Raw genomic sequence first — 16904 nt, 5'->3', positions numbered from 1 at the left:
TTGAGAGTTTGTAAATTAGAATACACAAGGTGCAATTTCTAAATTTGGTAGTGCATCAGCGGTTTTCCACTTGTTATTTCAGTCACTGACAGTCACTCAATTAACCCATGTCACCTAACATTTGTAGCCCATGTCAGCTAACAACTAAATCTCGTTTCTGACTAATGATGACAAAAAAGCAAATTATGCTGTTTTTAAATAGTAGCGTACAAGAAAAGGTCTACATTTGTAAACGGCACTTGGTCAACAGTACTATTGGATGGCTGGCTAGACTACCTTACTTTGCAATATATATGTTTTTAGCTGACATGGGCTAATTGAGTGACTGTCAGTGACTGACATAATAAGTGGAAAACTGCTGATGCACTACCAATACTATATAAAACCTTTACAATGCCAATATAGATCCTTCACAAAGGATCTGTAAGCAAATTCATACCAAAATGTGTTATTATAACAGGTCATACATCTGACACTTTGTCAATGTGGTATAGGCCTGACCCTTCCATGCTTTGCCCAAGTAACCCTCCCATCATCTCTCATTTTCATACCTGGGTTGTTCCATGAAATTAGTGCCTTTGATATTTTAAGTAGAAATTGTGCACAAATATCACATATTAAAATCCTATTCAATTAAATGAAGTGCCCTTTAACACCTAAAAGTCTAAGCCCTTGGTGGTGGTGGGAGGGGGGGGGGGGGGGGGGGGGGGGGGTTAGAGCTCTGGTACCGGACTCTAGCCAGATAGGTCTGACCTTATACATTGGTTTAGAGCCAGATAATAATGCCCCCCCCCACACACACACAGCTATCTATGGTTTAATAAGATTAAGTTTTGTAAATTATGTAATTAGATTGACCCACTGAAAAGTCAACCAATCTGATTTTTTAAAACGAATAAAGACTTGCTAAAGTGCCAAAATATGTGTGTTCCTCGTGTATCCTCTGTGACTTCAAGCAAGATTTTAACCCACTTAACACCAATATTTCTCCAAGCTTAGATTATTATTTATTTCATGCGATTAGTGATTAATTTTAAGGTACAAAAACAACAATTTATTCCCTTATTTTAAGGTCATCCCTGTTACGTGAACTGAATTGTTTTAATATAGTGAAACTATTCCCTTAAAATAAACATTGAATAGTCAAATCATAGTGTAATGCGGGTGAGCTGGTTCTACTCTTTTTAGCCACACATCAACCCTCGTTACCCATACTGTAGATAGACTCTATTATTTGATTTATTTAAGATGAAATCGTCAACACTGTAAAGCTTACCGAATGCTTCTAAAACTGCACATATATTACGAAGAAGTTTTATGATGTTTTTGTTGGTTTTGGTATTCGGCACATTTGTTTTCGGGCTGTTTGAGCACACATTTTTTTCTTAAAGCAAGTCAAAGTTCGTAGCCGAAGTCTACGCCCCTTTGTCGGACTGGTCAAAAACACTACTAGTAGGAGTGGGAACATGGAGTGTTTGTTGTCATTCAATGGGAGATTGGCTTTCATGCAAATGTTTTCACTTGAGAAATACTGCACCAAAAATCATAGTTAGATGTAAAATTGCGTGACTAAGTCTTCCTTGGCAAAAACATTGAAATGAATGACAGATTTATTGATTTATTTTAGGTTAATTCTGACTATTTTGAGGAAGTGTTTCTGACTATGTTGTTGCTACAGTGGCTCAAGAGGGACAAACAACAGCAATATTGAGGGTCTTTAGGGAGTGTGCAAGCACAGATGTTTGTTTCGCCAAGCGGTGTTCTGCTAGAAGCAAACCAAACCTATGTATGTGGGCACCTTCACGTTCAACCCTGTTATCTGTCGATGAGCCCTTTAGCAAGGCACTTAACCCTAATTGCTCCTGTAAGTCGTTCTGGATAAGAGCATCTGCCAAATGACTAAAATGTAAATGTAATAGTCGATATTTAATTTGACCTCTTGAGATGGGGAAACATGTTTTTTATTAAGTTGAACATTTGCTCTTTATGCCAGAATGTTACAATTAGGAGAAATAACACGTTTTCTTCTCTCACGAAGTTACACTCCTCAAAAGGCACCTAATTGGTGGAACGACCCACCCCTCAGATAGGTTTGTCATTTTCTCCTAGCAACAGCTTGGGTCGTTCTATAGGCTACAAACGTGTCATACAGGCCTATTGTTTCCAACAACTTTTTGGGGCGAGACGCATTAAACTTAATCTAGATAACATGAATGCCCGCTGCAAAACACGGTCAAAGTAAAATAGCCATCAGGATACGCTTCCTTGAAATATAAAGTAATAAACTCGTGCAAAAGGTGGTTCCCATTCAGCATGTGTTCTTTTGTTGCGATGGACAAGCTCGTACCCCAGGACAAGCTCGGACCCCACGGCAGACACTATTCACATGGAGGAGAGATAAATTACAGACCGCACATTCGGCACATAGAGCCCAACCTAACAGAGTAAGTGATCGTCTCTATACTACTGTATACACTATATGAACATCAACAAAGTTGTTAAAAGGGATTCAACGTACAAGGATAAAGGGTTACTTTACAAACAACTGAATGTATAATCTAGAGGTTAAAGTTTTGTAACCAACCAATCACTTTATTTTGTGTGCTTTCTCTTTTTCTACACTGTTTGTTTGTAGGGTAGCTAAGATACAGAGCAGGCGCGGTGACATTTGCAAGCTAAATCCAAGTCCAGCGCGTTGAGAGGATCTAAGAACACCAGACTGTAGGCAATAGCATTCCTTTATAATTTCACTTCATTCATTGACATACGTCATTGACAGAGTTAATTGACATTGACAGAGTTAATGTTAATATTGGAATGTTATGTTAATATTGGAAGGCGTGGGCTTACTTGAGAAATCTTGTTGTAATAAATATATAAGACAAATTCTTCATTCACAAAACCAACTTACACCGAGAGGAAAGTTTTTCTGGAACATGCTTATTCCTGACATTGTCTGGAAAAATGCATGGTTAAGGCCTTACAAATACTGTATACAAAACAAAGTTAAGGAAGTGCACTTCAACATTTTACATAAGATATATCCATGTAACTCTATGATTTCCACATTTGTGGCTATTGATGATATCTGCGTTTTCTGTGAAATAGAAGGTGAGAATCTGTCTCACTTGTTCTTTGAATGTAAATTTGTGTCAGAATTTTGGGAAAACCTTGCAAAGTACTTATTTACCATTATGAACACTGCCTATAATTTTAACATAAAATATATAATATGTTACTATTGCAATGATAACAAAACCACTGAAATGATTGTTCATTTTTTTAAATTCTTGTTGCCAAATACTTTATACACAAACAAAAATTCCAAAATTCTATACCAAAATTACCAATTTTTCTGATTGAATTTAATTATCTTATTAAAACACTAACCCTAGTGAATAACAACAAGAATAACACCTTCATGAATCATTATATTAAGATATTTTCAGAGTGAATGTAATTGCACTTAAATTGTTTATTTTTTGTATTTTATTTGTATATTTTTTGTATGTTTGAGCATTGTTAATACCTGTGTTTGGTTTGCTAGACATATTTGATGTAGCAATGTAAGTTGATTTTTGTATTATGAATATAATACATTAAAAAATAATAATAATAAAAAAAACAGAGTTAATGTAAGATGAACACAAAAGACTAACTGAGAAAGTGTTTACTCACACCATTCCCATGTCTCTGGAACTGGCTTGACACAATGGCATTCTGACAGGGCTGTCTGTCTCATCATTAGCTATGTCACAATGTCAGAGCAGAGGAAGCTGGAGCAAGCCAGCAACCAGTAATCCTGCAGTGCTTCTAGACGGTAGCACAGCCTACCTCTCTCCTTATCTGCAATATATATATATATATATATATTTTCCCAATTTCATGATGCCTCATGTTTATGGCACCTTACCCTTAATTTAAGACAGCTAATCAAGCTATTGAGCTATTGATTGTTAGTTGATGATTAACATATGAGCTCTGTCAGGTGTGTAAGTGCTGGGCTGGAATAAAAGCCTGCACACCAAGTAGCTGCCCAGCACACGGATTGGTGACTGGGTACTGTACTTCTCCAGGTGTGACCTTGACTGGAGCTCTGGTCTGCGGTGGCTGCCTGCGCCTCGCTACAGTGATGCTCCACTCCCTCACATCAAACTGATCAAGTTCCCTGAAGAGACCAGACTGCTCAGGTCCTTCCCACGTGAGTCACTGGGCTTAGATCATGTCTACAAATGATTGATTGATTGTTTGTTTGACAATGCCCCCCCCCCCCCCCCCCCCCCCCCCCATTTAATTTACCAATATATGAGGCCATGATTTCACAATGTACAAAACATTAAGAAATCTTTCTCTTTCCTGACCTAGACTGACCAGGTGAATCCAGGTGAAAGCTAAGATCCCTTATTGATGTCACTTGTTAAATCCACTTCAATCAGTGTAGATGAAGGGGAGGAGACAGGTTACAGAAGGATTTAAAGCCTTGAGACAATTGAGACATGGATTGTGTATGTGTGCCATTCAGAGGGTGATTGGGCAAGACAAAACATGTAAGTGCCTTTGAATGGGGTATGCTAGTAGGTGCCAGGGACACTGGTATTTTGCTGTTGGGTATTTCACGCTCAACAGTTTCCCGTGGGTATCAAGAATGGTCCACCACCCAAAGGACATCCAGCCAACGTGACATAACTGTGGGAAGCATTGGAGTCAACATAGGCCAGCATCCATGTGGAATGCTCCCTGTGGAATTCTGTAAAGGGAGTGTGGAAGAGGTGAAAAAACTGTTGTCTATCAACAATGACAAGCCATCAGGGTCTGACAACTTGGATGGAAAGTTACTGAGGATAATAGTGGACGATATTGCCACTCCCATTTGCCATATCTTTAATCTAGGCCTACTAGAAAGTGTGTGCCCTCATTCCTGGAGGAAAGCTAAAGTTATTCCGCTACCTAAGAATAGTAAAGCCCCCTTTACTGGTTCAAATAGCCGATCAATCAGCCTGTTACCAACACTTATTAAACTTTTGGAAAAAATGGTGCTTGTCCAGATACAATGCTATTTTACAGACTTTCAGCACGCTTATAGGGAAGAACATTCAACAAGCACGGCACTTACACAAATGACTGATGATTGGCTGAGAGAAATTGATGATAAAACAATTGTGGGAGCTGTTTTGTTAGACTTAAGTGCGGGTTTTGGCATTACGGATCATAGTCTGCTAATAGAAAACTTGTGTTATGGCTATACACCCCCTTCTATATTGTGGATAAAGAGTTACCTATCTAACAGAACATAGAGGGTGTTCTTTAATGGAAGCCTCTCCAATACAATCAGGAATTCCCCAGGGCAGCTGTCTAGGCCCCGTACTCTTTACTAATGACATGCCACTTGCCTTGAGTAAAGCCAGTGTGTCATGTATGCGGATGAGTCAACACTTTTCACATCAGCTACTACAGCGAGTGAAATCACTGCAGGACTTAACAAAGAGCTGCAGTTCATTTCAGAGTGGGTGGAAAGGAATCAGTTAGTCCAAAATATAAAAAAAAAACTAAAAGCATTGTATTTGGGACAAATCATTCACTAAACCCTAAATCTCAACTAAATCTTGTAATGAATAATGTGGAAATTGAGCAAGTTGAGATGACTAAACAGCTTGGAGTAACCCTGGATTGTAAACGGTCATGGTCAACACATGTTGATACAACAGTAGCTAAGATGGGGAGAAGTCTGTCCATAATAAAACGCTGCTCTGCATTTTTAACAACACTATCAAAAAGGCAGGTCCTACAGGCTCTAGTTTTGTCATCCCTGGACTACAGTTGTGTGGTCAGGTGCGACAAAGGGACCTTGGAAAATTACAATTGGCTCAGAACAGGGCAGCACAGCTGGCCCTTAAATGTACACAGAAAGCTAACGTTAATAATATACAGTAAATCTCTCATGGTTCAAAGTGGAGAAGCGATAGACTTCATCCCTACTTGTTTTTGTAAGAAGCGTTGACATGCTGAATGCACCGAGTTGTCTGTTTAAACTACTACCATACAGCTCGTACACCCGTACATACCCCACAAAACATGAGGTGCTCCCGAGTGCCGCAGCGGTCTAAGGCACGACATCTCAGTGCTAGAGGCATCACTACAGACACTGGTTCAATTCCAGGCTGTATCCAGCCGTGATTGGGAGTCCCATAGCGCGGCTCACAATTGGCCCGGGTTTGGCCGTGGTAGGCCGTCATTGTAAATAAGAATTTGTTCTTTACTGACTTGCCTAGTTAAATAAAAATAAAATGCCAACAAAAGTCTCTTCACAAAGTCCTGAACAGACTATGGGAGGCGCATAGTACAACATAGAGCCATGGCTACATGGAACTCTTCCACATCAGGTAACTGATGCAAGCAGTAGAATCAGATTTAAAAAACAGATAAAAATACACCTTCTAGAACAGCGGGGACTGTGAAGTGACACACACACAGGCACAGACACACATGATAAGACACGCACTCTACACAGACGTACACATGGATTTTGTATTGTAGATATGTAATAGTAGAGTAGTGGCCTGAGGGAACACACTTAATGTGTTGTGAAAAGTGTTAAGAAATGTAATATTTTAACTTGTATATAACTGCCTTAATGTTGCTGGACCCCAGGAAGAGGCAGCAGCTAATGGAGATCCTTAATAAATACAAAATACAAACACCTTGTAGAGTCCATGCCCTGACGAATTGAGGCTGTTCTGAGGGCAAAAAGGGGTTCTTAATGTTTTGTACACTCAGTGTATAAAGTGCCAATAATCTGACATAAACAGTACCTCGTCAGTAACCCCTATTGAATGTACAGTACTACGTCATAAATAGAACTGTGTGACGTCATTCTTTATTAGATCACTAACGCTGATGTTTTGCATACTATTTATCAAACCTCTATTTATGTTTATTACTCTGTTTATTTATTTTTGTAGAGGCCAACATGGTGTCCCAGACTGAGTGGACGTGTTATCCCAACTTCGGTCAGCCCAGAACCTTCCATGTTGGCAAACGCTGTTTGCTGGAGGGAGGTCACCATTGTAGGACCATACGGTGTTCTTCAGAGAGAACTCTGGAGGCCACCATCGGGAGGAAAAAACAAGGTATGTCCAGCAAATATTCAGTAGCAGTGAAAACACATACGTTTTGCAGAATGTTCAAAGTATTATTTAAACAAGATTATCCGATGAAGGTTATTGTGTTAAAGTTGAAAAGTAGTTTATGATTATCTGCGTTTTATGGTTAGGCTTTCTGATGGTAAATTGGAATGCATGATTTAGGCTAATAGAAGAATACTTTCTAGATTGGCCATGCTCTGTGTAATTTCTCCTGGACAGACTAAGTAAACACAAAATTACACACAATTTTATTTCTGGTTTAAACAAGGTTATGCTCAGTGTTAAATGTATTATATTCTCAGTTAACCCAGAACTAAAATATTGCATCATTTGGTCAGACGCTCGATTATGTTTACGTAGTCTGTAGACGAGAGAATGTATGTATCATAATGTAACCGCTTGTTCCTCCATTCCAGCCAGGTTTACCTGCCATTCTGCACCTGGTTCTAGACCCTATCTAACACCTGAGTACAGTTCTGACTTTCACAAGTTTGGATCAACATTACCAACAACACATTTTGGGTAAGGTTTTTGTTTTCCTTCAGTTGTGTTGGTAGTATATTTGATTGAAATAGGATACAGTAGGCTACGGTGCTGTAGATATACTGTAGCTCTGTCTTGTTTTCATACATGAATTACTACAGATGGCTGAAAGATGGTGCTATTGGTCTTTATATTGCCCGGTTTCAAGGGACAAACAGCAAGTATACAACAATTTAGCACACAGGGAGCATCCCATTAATCTCTCCTTTCACCTGAAGTGTACACTTGTTCACTACTTCCAACCAATCTAAAGGCAGTAGATTGGTGGAGTCATAGGGCAGTTGGAGCTTCCACCATATTTCCTTTCAAATCAGTGAAGGGGAGTGGACAAATGCACACTTTGGAAGGAAAGCGAGATAATTGAGACATAACCACAGTTTCACATTTGTGAAAAAATGGGTATCAGCATGCTCAGTGACGTGTGAGTTTCATACTCACAGTGGAATTGTTCTCTGTAGGTCACTGACCTTCAGTGCAGATACATTCGTTCCTCTTCAGCCACCTCCAAAAAAGACATGGTGAGACATATATAACCAATTAAGATAACGTTTAAACTAGTGCACTTCTGGAGACCTGGGGAAGAAGAATTGTATTTAACAAGTGATATTATTTATGCAAATGTTCATGATTGATGCAAGGTTTAGATGAAGAGGCATTCCAGATGTATAGTATGTTTTGCCATTTATTTGTGGCTGGTGTGTGTGATGTCTTTCTGCAGTATTCCATATGTAGTGAGGAAGAGGATGGAGGACAGGGAGGCAGACATACTGGAAGTGAAGAAGCTGAGTAAATGGAGGCCTGCACCAGTCATATTCAAAACTGTGCTGGACAACTGACATGTCAAAATGTTTTTGGGATGAATGAGGAGAAATGGATTACAATTCCAAACTGTATATTATGATCATTCGGCATGATTACAGTCACGTGGTTTTGATTCTACTGTAGTTTGATAAGGAAGTTTGGTGGGAGGGGGCGATCAAAGATGTAATAAAGTGTGACTAATTGTCATGACATCATTTTGAGCTTTTGCCATCACTATTCACTTTTGAACAATTGGGTTATGCAATTTGCTGAGGGGAGATAAACAACAATAAGCCAAGCAGGGAAAAAAGTTCCCAGGTGGCCTGACTTTGCTGAGTTCCAAAAGCAGTTAGGTCAGCAACAGTTAATAACCTGACCTCTGTTTTGCCTTATAGTCTGGCAGAGGTGCAACGCATTGATTTCCTTAATTCCCAGGGGAAGATAAGTGGTGGGCTCAATCCCTCATTCAGCAAAACAACACTGCTGATCCCGTTCACGATAGACAGGGACAACTAGGGCTGCCACTTTTAGCTGCTTAGTCACTTCAGCATGCCTCAAGGTTAGGGGGGGGTGTGTACAGGTTTTTATTATGGTCCCATGTGTCTCTGCATTCATGACATATCGGATCAAGGAAACTCTGAATTTTTACGACTTGGAAAATCATTGTAGAAAGATGATAGGCGGTAGGCCGTTCAGAGTTTTCCAATTGGAAAGTATCAGAATCAACCAATAGAAAGCTACATGCAAATAACTTAACTTTAATTCGGAGGTTTGGAGGTTCCGACGTGATGAATGCAGCATCTCGGCCCCAGCTTTGATGTACCTGTACTGACTTTGCGGGGTGAACAGGCCATGGCTCGGTTGGTTGATGTCCTTGATGATCTTTTTGTCCTTCTTGTGACATCGGGTGCTGCAGGTCTCCTGAAGGGCAGGCAGTGTGCCCCCAGTGATGCGTTGGGAATAACGTATCACCCTCTGGAGTGCCCTGGGTTGCGGGGAGTGCAGTTGCCGTATCAGGCGGTGATACAGCCCGACACGATGCTCTCAATTGTGCATCTGTAAATGTTTCTGAGGGTCTTAGGGGCCAAGACAAATTTCTTCAGCCTCCTGTGGTTGAAGAGGCGCTATTGCGCCGCCTTCACCACACTGTATGTGTGGGTGGACCAATTCAGATTGTCAGTAATGTGTACGCCGAGGAAGTTAAAGCTTTCCACCTTCTCCACTGTAGTCCGTCGATGTGGATAGGGGTGTGCTTCCTCTGCTGTTTCCTGAAGTCCACGATCAGCTCCTTCATTTTGTTGACGTTGAGTGAGAGGTTATTTTCCTGGCACCACTCCACCAGGGCCATTACCTTCTCCCTGTAGGCTGTCTTGTCATTGTTGGTAATCAGGCCCACTACTGTTGTGTTGTCTGCAAACTTGATGATTGAGTTGGAGGCGTGCGTGGCCACACAGTCATGGGTGAACAGGGAGTACAGGAGAGGGCTGAGCACGCACCCTTGTGGGGCCCCAGGGTTGAGGATCAGTGAAGTGGAGGTGTTGTTTCCTACCTTCACCACCTGGTGGGCGGCCCGTCAGGAAGTCCAGGATCCAGTTCCACAGGGCGGGGTTCAGACCCAGGGCCCCAAGCTTAATGATGAGCTTGGAGGGTACTATGGTGTTGAAAGCTGAGCTATAGGCAATGAACAGCATTCTGCCGTACTGTAGGTATTCCACTTGTCCAGATGGGATAGGGCAGTGTGCCGTGTGAAGGCGAATTCATCGTCTGTGGATCTATTGGGGCAGTAGGCAAATTGAAGTGGGTCTAGGATGTCAGGTAAGGTAGAGGTGATATGGTCCTTAACTAGCCTCTCAAAGCACTTCATGATGACAGAAGTGAGTGCCATGGGGCGATAGTTATTTAGTTCAGTTATCTTTGCTTTCTTGGGTACAGGAACAATGGTGGACATCTTGAAGCAAGTGGGGACAGCAGACTGGGATAGGGAGATACTGAATATGTCCGTAAACACTCCAGCCAGTTGGTCTGCGCATGCTCTGAGGACGCGGCTGGGGATGACGCCTGGGCCGGCAGCCTTGCGAGGGTTAACACACTTAAATGTCTAATTCACGTCAGCCACAGAGAACGAGAGCCCACAGTGCTTGGGAGCGGGCTGCGTCGGTGGCACTGTGTTATCCTCAAAGTGGGCGAGGAAAGTGTTTAGCTTGTCTGGGAGCAAGACCTCGGTGTCCTGGCTTTCCCTTTGTAATCCGTGATTGTCTGTAGACCCTGCCAGATACGTCTTGTGTCTGAGCCGTTGAATTGCGACTCCATTTTGTCTCTGTACTGACGTTTTGCCTGTTTGATTGCCTTAGAGGGATTAACTACACTGTTTGTATTCCACCATATTCCCAGTCACCTTGTCATGGTTAAATGTGGTGGTTTTGCACAAATGCTGCCATCTGTCCATGGTTTCTGGGTTGGGTAATTTTAAATAGTCACCTTGGCAACAACATCCCCTATTCACTTCCTGATGAACTCAGTCACTGTGTCCGTGTAAGCGTCAATTTTATTCTAAGAGGCTACCAGGAGCACATCCCAGCCCACGTGATCAAAACAATGTTGAAGCATGGATTCCGATTGGTCAGACCAGCGTTGAATAGACCTTATTACGGGTACGTCCTGTTTGAGTTTCTGCCTATAGGAAGGGAGGAGCAGAATGGAGTCGTAATCTGATTTGCCGAAGGGATTGCGGGGTATTGTAGGCATTTCGAAAAGGTGAGTAGCAGTGATCTAGTGTTTTTCTAAGCGAGTACTACAGTCAATGTGTTGACAGAACTTCGGTAGAGTTTTCCTCAAATTTGCTACAATAAATGCGGCCCCAGGATATGTGGTTTCCAGTTTGCATAAAGTCTGGTGTAGTTCCTTGAGGGCCGTCGTGGTATCGGCTTGAGGGGAATCTACACGGCTGTGACTATAATCGAAGATAATTTACTTGGGAGGTAATACGGTTGGCATTTGAGGTATTCTAGGTCGGGTGAACAAAACAACATTTAAATGTTTCTAAATGTTAGCACAATCACCATGAGTAGTTAATCATGAAGTATACACCCCTGCTTCTCTTCTTCCCGGAGAGTTCTTTATTCCTTGTCTGCGCAATGAACTGAGAAACAAGCTGGCTGTATGGACGGGGACAGTATATCCCGAGAGAGCCTTGATTCTGTGAAACAGAGTATGTTACAGTCCCTGATGTCTCTCTGGACGGGGATCCTCGCCCTGAGCTCGTCTACTTTATTGTCCAGAGACTGAACATTAGCAAGTCATATACTCTGAAGTGGTGGATGGTGTGCCAGCCTTCTGAGTTGGACTAGAAGTTCCCTCTGAATACCTTTTCTCCACCGGCGGCGACTTGGAGCAGCCTCTGGGATAAGTTAAATTGCCCTGGGGGGTACGAACAAAGGATTCAATTCGGGAAAATCGTATTCTCTGTTGTGGTGCTGGTGAGTTACCGCTGCTCTGATATCCAAAGTTATTTCCGGCTGTATGTAATATCACCCCAAAAAAATTCTGGGTTAATAATGTAAGAAATAACACGCAAAAAAATGAAATACTGCAAAGTTGCTTAGGAGCTAGAAGCAGAGCTGCCATGTCTGTCAGCTCCATCTTGTGCATCATCACACATGGAAGATGACAGCTGCCAGTGACCATAGCAAAGGTGTAAACAAATATTTTCAAGGTGTGAAAAAAGTTAATCACATTTTTTTTTATACAGGAAACATAAAATGAACCCAAAAATCGATTTAGAAAACAAATATTTGTTTTGTTAGATGTGACTCTGTAAACTTATGTTAGCCCGCTAACTAGCCACACTAGTTATCCGATCTATTACATGTAATTGCTGACATATCACCACGCAGGCTACGTTGTGTTGAGCGTGGTAGAATTAACCAATGAAAACGTCACTGAGGCCCTCTTCTCAGTGAGGAGTACTTGGCTTCTCGAGGCTCTGCTTATGCAGTTCTGCACGCTACACACGGTACCTAGCGCGCCCAGGGAAGTGTGCCTTTACACCATTGCATGTTCGAGAGGTACAGACTCCTGTTTTCCCGTGGGATTCTGTCATTTTGTCAACTTATTATTTTGTTTACTAAGATCTCTCGTATTAACCACATAAGGATAATGTCCTGTTAAGAGCTTACAGAACACTGGCAAAGCTAGGTACCAATACCTTGAGCCATTAACTGGGCAAAACCATTGCCTCAACAAGCAGGGGTGCATACACCTCCTTTAGGCCTTGGGAACCTCCTTTAGGCCTTGGGAACCTCCAGCCATTCCATGTATTTTAACTATTCCAGAGCTAGCCTACCTGATTGACAAGTTCAATCTATCATCAAGCCCTTGATTAGATGAATCAGGTGAACTAGTTCAAGGCTACAATCAAATTTAAACATTTGCGGTTCCACGAGGAGAGATTTGACAACTGCTTTAAGCTCCAAACTGAAGGCTAGGCCTATACGACAACCGTCTAGACGTAGACCACCAAAACAGTACAAAATGATAAAAATGTAAAAGTTAAATGCAAGAACACCCACCATTTCCATTTGAACACATTGATACACCGTGATCCATTGGTGGCTAAAGAAATTAGCAAATGGAACCATAGCCCCGGGAAGTAGGGGTCCTGAGGGTGCTGCAGCACCCCCTGGAAAATCGTAGAGAAAAAAATCTTAATACAAATTTTCATTTTTTGAAACATATTTTTTTTCTCACATGTAGCGCATGCACACAAAACAATAGTTGAAATTGTAAGAGCTGTTGCCCTGTCCCGTTCTCTGCGATTGTCATTCTAATAGAATCCAGAAAGAACAAAATCTTGTCCTCAAACATTTATATCAAAAGGTGCATAGCTATGGGCAAAGACAAAATATCTACACCAAATAAAATATTTTTCTTGATCAAATAACATGGAAAACAACCACTTTTTATGCGGTATTAATTTACCATCCTTACAAACCACTTAAGGTACATTACTGTATTGTACATAGGCTGGTCATGTAGGTTTGTACCTGTAGACTTTCCATCACCACGAAGAGGAACAATGCAGTAATTGAGTACATTGAGATGTCACAAGGTTTGTGATGATGTGGCTCAGTTTTTGAGCATGGCACTTGTAAGTCTATGGTTGAGGGATTGATTCCCACGGGGGACCAGTACAAAAAAACTGTAGGTTTCTCTGGATAAGAGCATCGACTAAAATAGCAACGGAATAAACAGGCAATTTAAGTTTCACATAGAAATAAGTTTCATTTGCAAAGTATTAAAAAAACTGGAAAATGTACAGTACTGTACATTTACTGTACAGTAAAATGCTGGTAAACACTCAAATACAGCACATTTAGTTGAAATGTTTTCACAAATGTAGTGCACTGGGCCTAATATACAACCCATATTTATGTTTAGTTATTTTCCCTTTTGTACCTGAACTATTTGCACATGCTTACAACACTGTATACAGACATAATATGACATTTGAAATGTCTTTATTCTTTTGGAGCTTTTGTTATCGTTTACTGTTAATTTTTGTTCATTAAACTTTTTTTTATCTATTTCACTTGCTTTTGCAATGTAAACATATGTTTCCTATGCCAATAAAGCCCCTTGAATTGAAATGAATATAGATGTCTTCAGCGCAGGCAAAGTTTTTCTTCTTCTGCAGCACCCCGCTCCCAAACTACTTCCTGCGGCTATGCCTGGTACTCAGAGATGGCCAAAAGGCCAATGCAGCAGTAGGCCTATAGCTTCCATTGTCAACTAAGTAAAATACATAGCCCTAAAGCCGACAAATAAAAACAATCGAAAATATGCTGATGAAAATGCAGGGTCTTTCAATCATGTATTTAAGGAAATTTAATGTAACCAAATTACGGGGATTAACGGTACATTTACTAGGCCTACTGGTTACATATGTAACGATGAACTGATGAATTAAACAATCAAAGGGCAAACAATTCACACAATGATACAATAAATGTGCAAGAATTGGTGAGAGACAGCGGAGCACATTCTGTAGAGCTGAGTGCATGCATTCTGAAGAGAGATGCCCATATATTCTCCACATACCCCTCCCTTCTTCATGTCTCAGTATTTTAAATTATACTCGAGACACATTATCTTCACACATTTAAGATGGTTTTCACAAACAGCCGCAACTCAATAATCAGCTAGGTCAATTGCCACGTGCGCTGCCCAAATTGTTGGCTTCTCAAATATGCATAGGCCTAGGCACTTGTGATTAGAAACAATCCACAGCTACTGTATTTACATTATTTTTTAAATAACCTAATGATCCTCTGTGGCTAAGCCAAGCTCTCTTGTAAAATATTTTGAATGATTTAATTTAGACAGGAGTAATTATATAATTTTGGCAAAACATCAATTTACTTTAGAAGGAAGCAAGCATCCAAACTGTGCACCCGCCAATGTTCCTTTTAATTTGCAAGTGGCTGAAATTAGAGATTTGTATGTAATGACAAGATGCTCATGTCTCCACCCTAACAATGCGAGTCATTGTCCCAAAGGCGGGAATGCAGGCGACAAGCTTAGGTCTGCATATTATGCCCATAGAAACACATTGGGCTTATTCAGGACAGATTTTGGTGAGAGTGATCCCTCGCTCATCGCCACTTCCTCTCTGCTGAAACTAGCGAGCGAAACAGCACCCCTCTCTGTCTTACTATATGTAGCCCATGTTTCTGATGCTGTCTGGCCAGAAACAGTATGACATGCCATACTCTTTTTGTCCAGACTGTTTGGCTCGCTCGGATGCTTTATCTGAGATTGATGCGTCTTTATGTCGGCGCACGTCTCGGTCAACAAAATTATCAATATTTAAATATTTTTTGTGGGACAGGCAAGGAGGTAAGGTAGGGCAGGCCCCCTAGGGCCCATAACGCTAGCCCTGCTACCCTACAGTTATTTATTTTAGAAAACCAAAAATGCCCATAAGACCAAGAAGACCATTTAGGGCACGTTTTCACAAACATCAACATGCTCTGGAAATTGGTTTGCCAGACAGTTTCTTTTAGAGAACTTGCTAATAAGTACCCTACACAACTACTTTATATAAAAGAAGGCAAGAACGTCATGTAACAACAGCGTAGGCCTAATTCCCAAGGTTTCTCATTAGAGTTTGTTGTTGTATTGATTAGGATTTAATCACAGAAAGAAAGGCTGCCATTCATGGCTCCTAAAAACAGATCCATCTTTGACTGTTTTCAATGGGCTGAATGCGAAAGCCTCTCATTTCGAGTTACTGACTGAAACTCTGTGTGTCAGCATATCATTTGTAACGTGGATACAAATGGCTGCTTTAAAACTGCATTGTTATGCAAACTGCAGATAATGTTCAGATAGTTGCTCTGTTGTGGTAGTGTAGATATGACGAGATAGATACAATTTTTATTTGTGGTAATGACCTTGGGTTGAACAATGGCCCTGGGCATGTTGGATAAATTGCCATTTGAATACCCCTGCAGCATACACACTAACCCTTTGTGCATTTATTTTTTAGGCAGTAACGCAACAAAATACTTTCTGAAGGCACTGTACAATGAGTACCAGTACAGAGTCAACGTGCAGGTGTACGAGAAAATTGAGGTAATACAAAATGTACATGTAGGTAAGGGTAAAAGTGACTAGGCAATCAGGATAGATAATAAACAGAGAAGCAGCAGCATGTGAAAACTGATAGAGTGTGAAAGAATGTGAAGAGTGTGACAGAGCGTGAAAGTCTGTCTGTGTGAGTGTGTGTATGTTAGCTTATTTAGCTAAGCTTGACAGTTTTCATTTATCTACTGTATTTGACATCTAAACTTACATGCAGATGCCTCCCTATGCAGTAGACTGTATCATTATTGTTAGGATTATTTGTTTCTTTCTTTGCACTGACTCTCTTGTACTTGCTCTATGCATACTCACTAGACTCTACCCACACACGCACACATACTAAACTGACACTCCAACACACACACACACACACACAAACACACGCTCACACACACAAAACACACAACATGCATATTGACGACACACACACACTCACATATAGACACACTCTTCACACTCTTTCGCAGTCTTCACATGCGACTGTTACTCTGTTTTATTATCTATCCTGATTGCCTAGTCACTTTTACCCTTATCTACGAGTACATACTGTATTACCGCATTTACCTCAACTACTTCTTACACCTGCACATTGACTCAGTACTGGTACTCCTTGTACAGTGCCTTCAGAAAGTATTCATACCCCTTGACTTATTCCACATTTTGTTGTGTTACAGCTGAAATAAAAAATTTATTAAATATATTTTTTGTGTCATCCATCTACACACAATGACTGAGCCAAAACATGTTTTTAGAATTGTTTGCTAATTTATTGAAAGT

The 16904-nt window shown here is 40.9% G+C and overlaps 1 protein-coding gene across 2 annotated transcripts; it reads left to right on the top strand.

Annotated features, from left to right (window-relative positions):
- The first annotated feature begins 1194 nt into the window (after positions 1 to 1194).
- On the top strand, positions 1195 to 14131 carry LOC129817411 (spermatogenesis-associated serine-rich protein 1). 2 transcript variants are annotated; one of them, XM_055872606.1, is made up of 6 exons: positions 1198 to 2444; positions 4077 to 4201; positions 6960 to 7127; positions 7559 to 7664; positions 8144 to 8203; positions 8404 to 14131. In XM_055872606.1, exons 1-6 carry the CDS (start codon positions 2314 to 2316, stop codon positions 8519 to 8521), a joined length of 708 nt encoding a protein of 235 aa, XP_055728581.1. In that variant the 5' UTR covers positions 1198 to 2313; the 3' UTR covers positions 8522 to 14131. The 2 variants fall into 2 exon arrangements, with proteins under 2 accessions (XP_055728582.1, XP_055728581.1); XM_055872607.1 differs by lacking the exon at positions 8144 to 8203 and having other exon boundaries at positions 1195 to 2444.
- The last annotated feature ends 2773 nt before the right edge of the window (positions 14132 to 16904 follow it).

The sequence above is a fragment of the Salvelinus fontinalis genome, chromosome 20, assembly GCF_029448725.1.
Source record: "Salvelinus fontinalis isolate EN_2023a chromosome 20, ASM2944872v1, whole genome shotgun sequence".
NCBI lineage: Eukaryota > Metazoa > Chordata > Actinopteri > Salmoniformes > Salmonidae > Salvelinus > Salvelinus fontinalis.
The sequence above is the reverse complement of the archived record's forward strand: the minus strand, read 5'-3'. Positions and strand labels throughout refer to the sequence as shown.

Bases quoted from the DNA above. Each gene is read 5' to 3' on its own strand.
- LOC129817411 (XM_055872606.1), top strand. From the start codon at position 2,314: ATGTGTTCTTTTGTTGCGATGGACAAGCTCGTACCCCAGGACAAGCTC. The intron at 4,202-6,959 runs GTGAGTCACTGG...TTATTTTTGTAG, and splicing joins ACTGCTCAGGTCCTTCCCAC to AGGCCAACATGGTGTCCCAG. The intron at 8,204-8,403 runs GTGAGACATATA...GTCTTTCTGCAG, and splicing joins CCACCTCCAAAAAAGACATG to TATTCCATATGTAGTGAGGA.